The sequence below is a fragment of the Frankliniella occidentalis genome, unplaced genomic scaffold (genome assembly GCF_000697945.3).
Source record: "Frankliniella occidentalis isolate FOCC.00 unplaced genomic scaffold, Focc_3.1 Scaffold156, whole genome shotgun sequence".
Classification (NCBI taxonomy): Eukaryota; Metazoa; Arthropoda; class Insecta; order Thysanoptera; family Thripidae; genus Frankliniella; species Frankliniella occidentalis.
In genome coordinates, this window is record NW_026267282.1 from 613173 (window position 1) to 628275 (window position 15103).

The following is a 15103-nucleotide window of genomic DNA, read 5'->3' on the forward strand; positions in this document are numbered from 1 at the left end:
GCTGAGGTCCGCCTGATGCACCTTCTTACCTGGGTTGTTTGGCAGCAGAGGAGAGGCCGTCTAGTCATTCCTTGTCCTTGTCCGACCCCGAGCCCTTGGCGGACTCGTTGGAGTGCATGCGCTGGTAGGCGGGAGGGTGGCGCCCGATGGACGCACTGCTCGGCGTGCCGGGCAGCGTGCCGGGGAGGCTGGGCGTCGCGTCCCCTTTGCCCCCGCTCAGCATGCTGCGCGAGGACGAGGACAGCGGGCCCATGTTCCCCATCTGCAGCTCGCCGCGCATGAACCGCTCCAGCTTGTCGACGCACGCGTCCTGGTAGTCGTGGATCCACCTGCGAGGCCGAAAAGTGAAGCATTAGCGAGGCTGTGAGACCTGGTTCTCTAGAGACTAGTGGGATAAGGTAAGGTAAGGTCGCAGCGAGAAGCATTCGATGTAGACGTCAAATATACGTCCATTTAGATGCTTATGGTCCAAAAATTGACGTCATTTCGACTTTTGGCGTCAGCACGACGTCTATGTTTCTCATTGCCTTCGAGGGAGCAGGGAGAGCGCATATTGGTTGCGCTGCACGTACCGGACACCGTTGAAGTGGCAGACCGCTCGCATGTCCTCTGGGAGCGTCTCAGGATCAGGCCATGTGAAGTTGTCAATGATGGGGATGATGTTGCACTGCGACTGAAGGGCGGCCACTATTTCCTATGGAAAGAAAAGATGTCAGGTCGTTAGATTCAGGCGCAGCTTCTTACCATACCACTATGGCCTCACAAGTATGCACTACGAACCTTATGCACCCAGTCCTTGCACTCGGGGTCGTCCCGACACCTGTCCAGGGCCTTGGGCGTGAGGACGAGAAGGAAGTGTCTGGCTTGCCGAATACTCTGGAGGAGATTGTTGTCGAATTTACCCGCCTCTAATCTCTCTACGTCGATAAAAACGCGGAAGCCGCGGAGTTGAAGGTGAACTTTGAGTAAACTGCAAAAAGAGGGAGTTTGATTAGTTGATTCTGATTTAGACTGACATAAACATATTGTTTGTTCAAAAACACAGTACACACCTGGCTAGTTGTGAACCATTTGATCTCCTATAACTAACAAATACGTCTAATGGCTTATCTAGGTTGTCTTGGAACGAATTGTCGGGACAGTTCTCCATCACTGCGGAAAAAGGATTATAATTATGACTCTGCCAGGCCAGAAATCGCTATTATGTAACGTATACAGCATATTTAGAAGTGAGCCTTACTTCGGATGGACTCTAATATCCTCAGTCGGTGGATGGAGTTAGCAATACCGCACTCGTTGATGAGCTGATCGTCAGACAGACAACGGATTGAGTCCTTGTCCACGCCAGCGTTCAACATGGCGTACGTGTAGGTGGAGAACTCAGGACCCATCACTTGAAGGAATGAGTTGAGGTTGCTCACGTCCTTACTCGAATAGTCAGCCATCTTCTTGAGGATTTGGAGCTCTCTGGTAAATCTGCAAATCAAGAAATGGTTTTGAGTCAGCGTCTTTGCATTCATGAAAATTAACACACGAAACAATTTCGGTGTGGGGTGTGAATCATTAAATTCCAAGAAGACACTTACCCTCTTCTTCTGATTCCGTTCGAGATGCCAATGTCGGTGCGAAGGTTTTCTTCGGTGAGCTGCAGCAATAGGTCGCCGTCGACGCGGCTGTCTGCGAAACTGTTGGCGTACTCGGCAAAGCCGATCTGCTTGACCCACTCGCGGACGTCCTCTGTGGACCAGAGAGGCACCTGCTGGCTCAGCTTGTGTGGCACCTCCTCGCCGATGAGGCGCAGGGCCTGGGCGGCGTACTTGGACGCCACGGCGTTGGGGCACGAGGCGCACTTCTTGAGTGGCTCGATGGCACCAATGTCGCGGAAAATGTCTGTGTTTTGCTGCTGCTTCTTGATTCCCGCCTCCATGCAGAAGTGGAAGGCGGCCAGATTCCTGGCCTCCTCGCGCTTAGAGCTGAGCACGGGCACGAGGCGGCGCAGCCAGTGCATGCTCTGCCCGTGCGCGTGGGCTAGGTTCGAGCGCGCGAAGTCGGACGGGTTGTGCGAGGTCACGAACGGCTCGACCAGGTCCAGGGTGCCGGACTGCAACACGGCCGCCTCAATCTCCGTGTTGGCGACGAGGACGGCGATGGCCAGGCACGCGTAGTACTTGATGTTGTCGTCGTTGTGGAACGCTAACGGGAACAACCACATCGGCACCTTCCGCTTGATCATAGCCTCCTGGTTCTCGGCGCCACCGTACAGCGACAGGTTAGCGAGCGCACCCGCGCAGTGGCGGAGGGTCTCAATGTCGTTCTTCCGACACTCGAACAGTACGGCGTCCAGACCGCCCAGGCGGATCACGTCCGAGCACGTCCCTTCGCTGTGCTTGAACAGGTGCTCCAGGATGCCGGTGCCGACGCGCGAGTGGTCAACCGAGTTGGAGTTTTTCGTGCAGGCGCAGGCCACGTTCACAACCTTCTCCAGGCCGTTCTCGACGACGTGCGCGCGGTTCTCCGTGGTCAGACACTGCTCCAGCAGGCGGGCCGACGAGTACTGCACGTCGCGGTCGGACGCGACGCAGTTGGCGATGAGCAGCTCGAGGCCGCCGCACTTGCGCAGCGTGGTGCACAGCGTGTGGCCCAGCTCGTGGCCCAGGGTGGGCACGGCCCACGCCTTGCGGATCATGTCGTTGATGCGGTTCAGCATCTGCAGAGAAAGAACAGAAATTAATTTTTGTTTTGAGGCTGCTGCTTGGACAATAACCTGTCGCTTGTTTGGGTGAACAGACAGACAACCTACCTTGGGCTCCTGACGCTTGTCGTTCCTCGTGCGCAGCATCTTGATGACGTGCTCCAGCTGCGTTGTGTACTTGAGGATGGCGTTTTCCACCTCCTGCTGCGAGGATGTGGGTGACAGGCTCTCCAGGTCGGCGAGGTCCGTGAACACCTGCTCCTCCTCCTGGATGCTGAGGTGCTGCTTGCGCTGCAACACCACCGACACGGATGTGAGCACCCCTGTCGACGTGATCGTGCTCGAGCAAGTCACGACCGTCTCCAAGCTCACCTGTTGCTGCATGGCCATGGACATGCCGCTGATGGTGAAGTTGGAGTGGGAAGAGTGCGAAGACGACACATGGTTCTCCTGGTTGTACATCCCCGAGGTGACGACCGTCTGCCTCTGTTGCTGAGCGGAAACCGCTTTCTGGAAACCGGAAGGGAGAAATATGAATGACGAGGTGAGACTGACAAACGCCGGGCGCGACTCCACGCGGCACCACGCACCGCACAGGCACAACACAACACCGGACCAATTGCGCCATATATTGCAAAGCGCGGGCGAGTTCAACGCCTCTGGACGAGTCCAGAGTACTGTACATCTGCGCGCGGGCTCTCTCTCTCTCTTTCTATCCCGTCTTCCCCCCCCTCTCTCTCACACGGGCGCCACCGCGACCATGTACAGTGTACGGTGCACCTGACAGAACGGGGCATACCGTGCGCGTTTATCTCCGCTTATCGGGGGCAAGACGTTGGGCCGAGATAGGGCACGTTTTAAGCTATTACGACATTGCCACAGTTTATGCGCATCAACCCAACGTATGCTCAGCGCGACACAATTACAAGGAGTGTTTGAAAAAGAATTTGTTCGAGGACACGCGAAGGAGGCGCGATTCGCCCGCACCGACACTCACCTTCTCCGAGCTGAAGTTCTCCGTGTGCATTTTGACGCAGGATGCGGCCACATTCTGGCTCTCCTGTTGGCACAAGTCGGACGCCTTCATCGAACGCTGCTCCTGAAACACACGCCGTCGACCCACGTCATCAGTCCAGGACGTCGAGACGCTCGTCGAGGTGGAGATGGACAGGCCGCCATCATGGCCGTTGCACTGCACTAGGCACTCGACACTGTGAGACACGCTGTGCGACACGCTGCTGTGCGCCGCCCTAGAGGTCGTGCTCCAGGTCTCAAGAGAGCTCGACAGAGTGTTCGGAGGGAGGGCTGCCTTGACGCGCTCGGCGCGGGGGCGGAGAGCTGCCCATGGGGTTGCGTCGGTCGGTCGGCGACACGCGACCAGGCGGGAGGACAACGACTTCTTGGCTTTGATACATGCTTGCGAGATCACACGACGCGTGCTGCTCGCGAGGGTTGGCCTCGCTTTAAGGGCGGACGGCTTCGAGCAGGCTTCGGTGCTGTGCTCCGGGTCTGCGCACAACACAGCAGAGGTCTCCGTCTTCTCCGACGGCGCGGCTGCGGTGGCGACTCGCTTCGAGGAGCGCGGCGGAGGGCTCGGGGTCGACGCTGCGGACCCGGTTGGCGACGAGGAAGGGGAGGGCTCAGGATCGAGCGGTGCGTTCGTGACGACCGCCATGCACTGACTGAGCCGGCGGGAGAGGCGCCGGTCCCTCGCGGTTGCCAGGCGCTCGCCTCGCGCTGCTGATTCCGGCTCGGTTTATCGGGCAGCCCGGGTCGGGCCGGGGAGGGGCTGGGTTCGGGCAGCGCCGCAGCCGAGCGCGATGCGATGCGACTCGGACCAAATGCGAAAGGCGACTGGGGGGCCCTCCCGAGACCTGCTGGTGAAATACCAGGGACCGCTTGCAGGAAGGCAGACTGCCCCACCTGCCGCACCGGGGCCCGTGGCACCGCCAGCGCACATCCGTCACAGGGGATCATCGGGAGATAAACTGAAAGGCAGACTGCCCCCAACTGATTACACGCGGTGCACAGTGCGCCCGGCGGACTGCCCTACTGATTACATCATGTGGTGAACAGAGTGCCCGGCAGTCTGCCCTACCGGATGGCACAGCCTTATAAGGAACGCGCCGAGGTGGGGTTGCCCATTCATTCATCGGAGAGTCGCGGGCATGGATAACACCGGAGCAGCAGGCCGAGCACCGCCGCCGCCGCCACTGCAGTGGACCCGGAGCCCCTGTCGGAGCGGAGGTAGGCAACGTGCTATACGCGCGTGTCCACTAGCTGAGGAGGTTGCCTATCCGTGCGGGGTGCGGGCGCCCGAGCGAGCCACCGCCCCCGCTGCTGGAGTGGACTCGGAGCCCCTGTCGGAGCGGAGATAGGCAACGTGCCCGACACGCGTGTCCACTAGCTGAGGAGGTTGCCTACCCGCGCCGGCGCCCGGGCTACCTCCGCCTCCTCCGCAGCCTCCACCACCGCCACCGCCGCTGCCGCACGCATACCGGGTCGGCCCGACAGACAACCTGTTCGGACACGTTGAGGCGCGGCGTGGCGCGGCGCGGCGTGGCGGCGTGGCCCGGCTCTGCCAGGCGCGACACGGCGTGGCGGAGCTCCAAGGTCGTATGCCGCTTTGCGCGCTTTGCGTCCACTACACCAAAATAAATCTCGCTTGGCGTGTCTCCACGCCGGCACGCCGCCAGTGTTCAAAAGGGCCGCGCGTCGCGACGCTTAGAGTTCCTTTTCCACCGAACGTTTCTTTGGCGACGGCATCGGAGGCTCCTGTCGTTAGCGACAGAACAATCGCAACGGGTGGATGATGATGGACACTAAGTCGAACAGCCCCCTCCTCTAGAATCCCCTCCCCTCCCCGAGGGGTGAGATTGAACGATAAACTCAGAATTGGCCCAGTTCCAAACACGCACGAACAGTATCCGCAGCAGAATTAGACGAAACAAAACGACAATAATGACGAAGGCCGCTCTCACTCTAAACGAAAGTTTCTGCCATTGTCCGAACACGTAATCTCGTTCCGTGTTCCTGTCATGGTTTTCGAAAGGGTCCGTAGAGCAACATTATTATCTACAGGTCCTGATCTGCAGGATCGAGTGGTGGTGAGGACGGAACCACGTCCCGTGACGTCGCTCCACACATACATATAGGTCGGCTTTCTGCAAGCGACGGCCAGACCGCCAGCAGGCCGGCTGGTGTGATTTCCTCGTCGGTGCCGTTGCCCGCGCGCGAGCAGAACCCAAACGGAACGGCCCGCCTCGTTTATTTTGACACCTCGGCCGGGCGGGCGCGCGGCCGCGGACTCACACAAGACCGGCTCTAAGTAACAACATCCACGACCACCGGCGGGCTCTAACTGCGCGCGTGCGCGCCCCGCCCCGCCCCCGCCACCTTGGAACATCACAAGAAGCCGCCACCGCCGCGGCGTCGTGGTTACTCGCGGAACGCCCGAAAACGCCAGCGCCACCTGCTACACTGCACAAACGGAGACGACGACTTGATCGCGCGACGAGGTGCGGAGGGCGGCGGCCAACAGCTCCATCATGCCGTTCATCACGACGAATCGCGCGGGGGCCGCAGAACGCACCTGGGCGCCGCCCAATGAGCACCGTCCTCGCGACTAACTTGCCTGGCCGCGGAAGCCACTCGCCCTCGTGAACAACGGGATCCTCCGGGACGGCTGCATCTCGCCGGGCCGGCGGCGGCGGGCGGGAGGTCGCACACACTGGGGAATAGCAGCGCGCCCGGGCCGGCCGGGCCAGGATGATGATAAGGCGAGCGCAGCGGGGAGGAGGGAGGCCGCCACCCGCGACGGACCGCGCCGACGTGACTGAACGCCTCCCGCGGGCGTGGGCGCGCACCAGGTGGAGGGGGACTTCATTATCGACAGGGTGCTAACCCGGCGGCGGGGTCCGTACCTGTGGGCCCTGCTGCGGGGAAGCGGAACGCACTTCTCGGAGGCAGGTGGCCGCAGCGCCCGGGCTGGCGTCCGGGCTGGTCGGGTCGCCGCCGCCGGGGCCCGGGGTGAGCGAGCGGCTGGGGGCGGCGCCGGGGCCGGGCCGCCGCACCGTGGTCACGTGCAGTATCTTCATGGCCTGGCCGCCGTACAGAGACCTGGTCACGACCCACTCGCTCAGCACACAGGGCCAGCCGTCCATGCGGGCGGCGCGGCGTCGGCGGCAATTCGTCGGGTGGACTCGGGCCCAGCGGCTGCGGCGCGCGGACTGACCATGTCGACGGCGACGGCGTGGCACCGGCTCGGCGGCCCTTCACGGCCGGACTGCCGGCCAAAGGCCACGCCAGGGGACACGCACAACGTGGGGGCCGCCTCGGGGCGGCCAGGCACGAATATACGCCAGGCCGCCCCCGCCCGCGGGCCGGGGGAACTGTAAGCCATCGCGATGGCCTTGCCGTCGGATCCCGCCACCGCCACCGCCACCCGCCAGGCACGCGGCCCGTGATCCCCCGCCCTCACACACGCCCCCGCGCCTGCGGAAGAATAGCCACCGAGTCGCCAGCCTAGGGCCCCCGGCGACCCAATCAGGACAAGCACCACGGCCTAGGAGACCCTCGGCGCGACCACTAACCTCTCGGTGCTCCGCCAGCGCCGACAGGCGCATCAGTGTTGCGGCCCCGTCCCGACTCTTTCCCGACTGACACGGACCAGTGCGACAGGCCGGGTCGGGCCGGGCTGGCAGCGCTGACGCCCCGCGATGTGTACTGAGCTGGGCCCGGCCCGGGGGGCACGCCGCGTGCACGGCACCCGCTCCCCCCGCTGCACCCCGCCCCCGCGCGGACGGGGTCCCTAAACTATCCCCCCTCCCCCGCCCTGCCCAGGTTGGCGCCCCGCCGGCCTGCGGGCCCGCGGCAGCCCGCGGCCCCTCACCACCACGTGACCCGAGGAGGGACGCCAGCCCGGCGGCGAGCCCGGCGGTCGGAGGAGTCCCGCGCCTTAATCGCCCACTAACGGCATGCCGACAGACCGATCTCGATCGAACAGACTGCCTCGTGTCACTGTGTCACTTGCTATTTACGTCTAAACTGCGGGCAGGTAAAAAAAAACAAAAAAAAACAAACTAGAATTGACAGAAAAGAGTACGACGGTAGTTTTACGACGTCGTAATGCAGGTGGCAGCAGAACACAAAGCGCTCTCCGAGTTCGTGTTCCCTTCTGCCAGTGACTACAGTCAGTTTTTAGAGCAGCGGGCCATCGGTGCGGTTACACGTGTCATCGATGCAAACATACCCTCACACTTTGCAACCCCTGGCGGTTGGTGGTTGAAGGTGGTTAAATATCAGGTGGATGGTTTATTACCCCGCCCACATTCGCAGACTGTATGCCCAGACTGTACCACACGCACGCGTGCGCCGTGCGGGTGGGGACATCCCATGAACACTTGGCGCCTAACGGCTTGAGCGGTTAGGCAACCCGCCCGCACGCGTGCGTGCGGTACAGCATCACCATGCGGGAAGGGGCAGGGCGTGTATTTCTCAGAGCACAGCGCTGTCGGTCCATGGTTGGTCGACGACGGTTTACGCCGTTCAAGTATAGCCAGGCCCAACGAAAGCACCTGCATCCTTGCATTATGCACCAGGTGTTTCTTTGCATGCGCCCCAGTGTTAGTTGTGGCATTGAATACTCGCTCGAGTCGCAGAGGCCGTAGCGCCTTACGGGCGAAGAAAGTAGGCGAACCCGCAACACTGGACTGCATGCAAAGAAATACCCTCGGAAATACCTTGCATATTATCCCACAGTGTCTCTTAGAGCTCATCAAAGAGTATCCCGTAGTGTACCTCATAGAGTGCCTCATGGAGTACCTCATAGAGTAACGCATAGAGTTCCACATAGATGGCATTGTAGAGTACGCCAGTTCATGTAAATCTTTCGGCAGCCCTTGGGGGTCGCGTCGGGTCAGCCGCTGACGGACACGTGTGTCCACACGTGCGACAGGACGGGGGGGCGAGAGGGTCGCGTCGCGAGGTGGGGGAAGTGGGGGCACCAGCCCGCCACCTCAGCCTTGCGTACACGGCGCCCCCGCCCGCGCCGTCCCGCTCCCCGCAACCATATGAGAACTTCGCGTCAGCAGAATCATCGGCCTGGCAACGCTGACACCCGCCCGATTTCACACCTACTTGGTTTTCGCGAAAGTGGAGACAACGCTGCTGGGAGTGGGGTGAGGACGGCGAAAGGGTGATGGAGGGGGAGGGCCCCTGACGTCACATAAATCAACGTGGAGTACCCTGGAGGACTTACGCCCTCGCCCCGGCACATGGGCGTTCGCGGACCGCGCCCCGCCCCGCCACGCCTAGGCTGCTGCAGTGCGGGGCCTCACATGCTGACGGAGGCAACACCAGAGGCAACACCACGCCCTGCACCGCACTTCTCCGACGCGTCCACGACCCGTCCCAGACACGGCCAGACCCTACTCTCTTGGTAAAAGCCGCTGAACGGGAATTTGGACTTTGATCACCCTCGAGCAGCAGGACATGACCCCCAATAAGCCCCCGACCTAAAAGACGTTGGCGGCTCTTGTATCTCGACGGTGCTATCGCCCGGTCCGGCCGGTGTCCGCTGGCAGCCGCCGCCCCCGTCGCCCACCGCGCAGGCCCGCAGGCTGGCGGCCGTGGCAACAGTCCGCGGAGACGGAGCCGCATGGCACCGACGGGGGCGGGGCGAGCCCGGCGATCACCAGGAGCAGGGGGAGGACGAGCGTGGAGGGAGTGATGGTGGTGGAGGAGGAGGCAGACGTGCATGCAGACGTGTCGCCGACCGACCGCTATCGCCTCCCTTTGAGGGCGCGCCGCCGCCGGGCCGTCTGCAAGCACGCAGACCGTCGACGCCACGACCCGCCATGCAGCGCACTGCATGAGGCGCCTCCGTGATCGCCCACCCCGCCCCGCCCCGCCCGCCTGGCCTGACTTGCCGGGCCGGCCGCTTGAATTTCAAACCCGCGCGACACCCGAGCAGCGTCCGTCTCGCTCCCTCCGGGTGCGAGCGACAGAGACGGCGCGAGATGCGGAGGGCAGACGCATCGGCAGACCAACTCCAGTTACAACCACGCGCACCTTTCCCGCGACCGCGCGGGCGGGTCAGGTCGAGGTAGGGCGCGGTGCGGCGAAGGAGTGCTAGTGCTAATTCGCGACAGCTGATGGGTGCCCGATGCAGTGCGACCCTCAGGACGTTGGAAAAAAAAGGCAGACACACTCTCAGACACACACGCGCACACTTGGCGCACCGGCTGGCAACGGGGCGCTACGAGCCTCAAGCCGTTCGCACTCAAGTTGCTTTCCGTGACCCCGGCGGGCGTTCCGGGAAGGCCAGGACGCCGCTGGCCGGTGGTCATTGGCGCCCCGCCCGCCCGGCAACATTTCGCAAAAAGAAGAGGCATAAAAAGATGCCTCGCTAAAGTGATGAGGCGGTCGGCCTAGGTCGGGCAGGTAAGCGTCGTGGTTCTGTGGCCGTTCTGTCAGCTCACCTTCAGCAAGCCCAGCTTCTCGATGACGACGGGGCCCCTCCAGGGCGTGGCGTGAAGCAGGAACCCGCCCGCGTCCGAGATGGGGGCCGCCAGTCCGCCAGCGGCCAGGCTGGCCGCGAATCCCGCTGCCGCCATGGCGGCGAGCGTCTTCGGCGACCTCGTGCTTCTCGTCGAGCCCTCCAGGGCAGCGTTAGCCTCCTCGGGGGAGCAAGGTCCCCGCGGGCAGGCGAGGGCGTGCAGCCAAAGGGTCGTCGTGGCAGGGTCACGGGGACGGGGGGTCACAAGCACCGGGGTCACGATGGGGTCACAGCCCGGCTACGATGGTCACACTCGCGACACGACACGACCACGACACGCTGAGCACTGCTGAACGCTCGAGCCGCGCAGACACTCGGTGACTCGTCTCGACCGCTCGCGGCGCCGCGGACTGACAGACTGACGTGCTGGCGTGTTTGTCTGCAGGCCTATAGGGATGGCCAGCGGCATGGCGGGGCGCGGCGCGGCGGGGCGGGAGCCCGGCGGGCCGCGGCGGCGGGGCCCAGATCGGGTAGTCCAGCGAGGAGTGGGAGGAGAGGAGGAGAGGGAGGAGGGGTTGTAGATAAGCCTCTCAGCTGACTCCTTTTATGGAGGAAGGGGAAAATTCGGCGGCAATTTTGGCACACTTGGCCTTGGCCTTAAGAGGGACGGGCGCCCCCGCGAGGACGCTCGGACAAGGATGGCCAATCCAACGCCCACCCAGCATCGTTGCCGGACAGACACAGACACACGACTTTAACGGTACACAGTGCTGTGATAAATTTCAATCTGCCGCCTCCTTGGTGCAATTTGCACTGATACGAAAGAGTACTTCCTCTGGCGCATTTCGGCATGTCGCTGCTGTTGTTGTGGGCGGCGGAGGCAAGATGAGGGGTGAGGGTGGGGAGGGGCGAGGATGGGGAGAGGATCCTGCAACACTGGCCTGGCTTGTGCCAGTCCAGCCCAGTCAGGAACGATAACCGAGGAGACGGCTAGGGTGTTGACGATTACGTGGAACCCGACCGGCAGCGCCCCGACGCCACGCCACGCCGCACCACGGCACGCCCGTGTCTCGCGCTCTGCATTTTATCAAGGACACGCGCCGGTCGCATGCAGCAGCGTGGTGCAGCGTGGTGCAGGCAGCGTGGTGCAACGACCCGCGCGCAACAGGGTGCAGGGCGACCTGTAAAGCCCTTCTTCCGTCCCGCCCGCTGAGGGGACAAGCAACTTTGATCTGATGTTCTTGGGTGACTAGGGTAGGATCGAACAAAGAGTGATCAGACTTTCAAAAATTATCAGATGATCTAGAAATGATCCCAATGATCAGGTGATCGAAAAATTATCGGATGGCCGGTAGATAAAGGTGGTCGGATTGATTGGCTGAGCTTAACTTTAACTTATGCTTTAACTTAACCTATAACTAGCGAAGCCTTACAAACAGCGGCCAGGGCGACAGCCCGACCCGAAGATTGGAAAATCACTCGCAGGGTAGGTAACACAAAAAGGATTAATCTTTCCGCCAAATGGAACAAAGGGAAACAGAAAGAGTAGTAAGCATAAAAGGGCAAGTTATATTTCTCAAAGCTTTTGTGGTTTTAACTTTACTTGGACAGAAATACGGAGACTTATTGATTTTTCTAAAGCTTTGTTTGCCATTTTTGGTTGGCTACACCTGTCGGTTCATCTTTCCACCAATGAGAACACAGAACCCATCTTTCTACCAATGAACAACCAGCAATGATGTAGACCACTTTGTTTCCAAATCTGCTGTAGAAAAAAGCATTCTAAAACGACTTTGTCAAGTCGAAACTTGTTGATCAGAAAGTGAATCAACTGATACCATTTTGTGTAGACAAGTTTTTCACGGGCAACACGGTATTGACATGTGTTCAGTGTTGGCCGGCGGCAAGTTTCCTTGCATTAGGGCTCTCAAGGCAGCACTCGAAACCTGATCTTCACCCGTCCTGCTTATTTCGGGTCCAAACTATTATCCAACCTCTCATATCCTACAAACTGTACTACTATTTCAATTTGGTCACAAAACATGAGCTGGTCCCGGGACACTCAAGCTCAGCCTTAAGTGTGAACTTTACCTAGTCAATAAATGATCGAAAACGATCGTAAATTGTTCGGGTCTACACGCGTTTTACTGATTTGTTAGAGTTCCTGCTCCCGCGCCATTCGCTGAAGTGCGTACTCCAACTCCAGGACACAACACACCATGTCAACGTCTTATTGGCCAATCCCATCGGCGTGCCAAGCCTCGGGACTTCCCCGCGGCCGGTCGAGGGTCCCGTTGCGCTCCGCATTCTCAGGTGGCCACCTGTGCGATTCGCCGGGGTGCGCGGCGCGACCCCGTGAGGCGTAGGGCCCGTGTGGGTAATGACACGAGGGAGAGGCGACCAGGACAATGCAATGGGCAGGGCGTCGGCCGTCCCGTGCAGAACGGCGCATTCCGCGTGCAGAGAGGAGGCGGCTGGAAGGGGGGAGGGGGTATGTACGTGTGTCGTCGCACACGGTCCGCACGGTCGGCCGCGCGGCGCGGGGTAGTGGCGGCGAGTGGCGGCCGAGCTTTGGAACGGGTGCAAGGCGGTGCGATCTGCGAGCGGCGCGTATAGCGGCAGCACCAGGTCCCGACCGACGGCGGTCGCCCTCGCCCCCGCCGACGGCAGCCTCTCGTGAGCGTCCCGGTAAACACGTCGCGGGTCGCGTCCGGTCCGATCGGAGTCGCGGCCCGGCAAGCACGGCAAGACCTTGGCGTGCTCAGCTCGCCGCCGTGCGTCCACCCGAGAGCAGCGGCTGCTTCCAGCGCATTGCACCGCCCGCCAACGACGCCAAAAGAAGCTCCGGACCGGGCAAAACAGGAAGCCGCCGAGGGCGGTCGAGCGCCGGGCGGGCAGAGGGGTGCCGTCGGAGGGTTGTTGGAGCCGCAGCAGCCACCCTCCCGCCCGGGTGTTCGGCCGTTCGGCACGAGCGGCGGCCCCCCGCCCGCTCGCCCCCGCCCCGCCTCCTCGCCGCCCTACTTTGCGACATCGGCAACAGTTTGAAGTAGGCCGAAGACAACCACAACACCGAGGTAGCGAGCAGTGCTCGCCGCGAGCACGGAGTTTGGCGTTTCCATATGCTGTGCACCACGGCTGGGGCGGGCCGGGGGCGGGGCGGTGAAGGCTGCTGCTGCCGGGGGCCGAACCGACACGCCGCTGCGGCGTGAGTTTTGTTTCGCACCACCTTTTCAAGGACTTACTTTGCCGATAACCAGTGCGACATTGACGAGCATGGGAGCAGATTGAATCAAGGCGCGATCAGAAACTTTTGCCCAAAGTCATAAATGTGGATGGGAAAAGTTATAGCTGGGCGACAGGTTTCGGTTCGGCTCCACCGAGCACCGAACTGCCCAACTTTCCGCAGTCAATTGGGGGTGCGGTTGGAGGGGGGAGCCCATGAGGGTACTGTACCGTATCAGCAGCGAAGCGGGCAAGGACTAACTGCAGAAAGGGGGGGGGGCGGTGAAGGGGTAGGGCAGTTTCTGGTGATTTACTGATGATTATTTTAAGGAACAGATATGGGGGGGGGGATTTTCTAACGATTTCGAGAAACCAAGCCTAGACTCGGAAACCCACGGTCGGACTAAAGTAGTGGTGAACCGCGAGAAGCAAGATCCTACCGCCCCGCCTCGGCGGCCCGGCCCTATCCGACCGCGCGCACACGCCAGCCGCTGCTCGCTCGCGTCGTGGTTTCGGCGGTGCCTCGGGCGGTGCAGACCTCATTGCCTGACGGGGCCCGGCCCGCGGCCCGGTGTGCGGCGCGGTGCGCGATGTGAATGGCACCGTGGGAAACGTAAACAGCGACGCTTTCGCCGACGGCAGACTGTTTTTGGCAACTTGTGCAAACGTGATAGTGCCCGAGCGAGCCGCGGCTCGGCGCTTGCTCGTCGATACGGTGTGACCGAGGTACGGGGTACCCCCATTTTTCGTCGTTTCTCTCAATGGGCCAACCCTCGGCTCGCGGGCGTATATGGCTGCGCCAGGCTCATTGACCATCAGATTGCTGATCGGGCTTCAGTCTGCGATGTGCGTCACAGAAGTGCGCAGAGCCAGGCTCTGAACTCCGGCGGGCACCAACCAAACGGCCGCGCGGGTTTATTTTCGTTTTGGAATTCGCAACACCACGGCGTGGCGTGTGTCATTGGCTTTGGCGCGCGAATTCAAACACTGTGAGCCGCCGCCGCCGCGCGGGGTCCTGTCCGACGACCCGCACCACCTTGGCGCCGCCGACCCATCCCCGCCAGGTGCGTTGCTGGAGTGCTTCTGCACCGGCCGCGAGGTAGGCAGAGCGCGGAGCGGAAAAAAAAAACTGTTGTCAGAAAATATTGTGGCAACAAATTGCGGATGTTGCCAGGCAGGCATAGGTGCGGGCGGATGGGGAGAGGCGCTTCGGTGGGGGTGGGTAGGTGGAGGGAGGGGTTGGGGTGGGGGTGGATCAGGTGAACTTTGGCGTCCAGTCCCGCCACGCCGCGCCGTCTGCGCTACACACGGGCCCCGCCGCGCCCCGCACCCTTGACATTATTTGCACTCACCACGTGCACATTATTTACAGTCCGGCGATAAGGTAAATAAAAATTCCATATGTATCGAAGGCCGGACAGACGGCTGCCGCAAAGCGGCGGCCGGCGAGGTGAGGCGCCAGGGTGGGAGGGGGTTCGGCAGGGGTAGGGGAGGGATCTGCAGGTTTACGATAAATGCGCCCCGTGGCACACCTGGTACAGTTCAGCACACACTCCTCGAGGTGTCGTACACACCATTCAGACCAAGGTGGATTATTCAGACGTATCTCCGTATCTTGTTTTCAGCGACGTGGTGTGCGATAGTGAATTTCTTACAGTTGAGTCACTGCGTCGACATGTTGCATGGCCAAA

General features: G+C 61.5%; 1 protein-coding gene across 1 annotated transcript in view; it reads right to left on the reverse strand.

Moving 5' to 3' along the window:
• The window catches only part of LOC113204096 (NAD(+) hydrolase sarm1), a gene marked incomplete in the record, with an annotated part of 76297 nt that overhangs the window by 1494 nt on the left and 59700 nt on the right, over positions 1-15103 (reverse strand). Inside the window, 8 exon segments of the mRNA XM_052271262.1 lie at positions 30-329; positions 573-694; positions 781-970; positions 1053-1152; positions 1241-1476; positions 1587-2707; positions 2801-3202; positions 3690-3791. Of these exon segments, the coding sequence (XP_052127222.1) occupies positions 65-329; positions 573-694; positions 781-970; positions 1053-1152; positions 1241-1476; positions 1587-2707; positions 2801-3202; positions 3690-3791 (2538 nt within the window).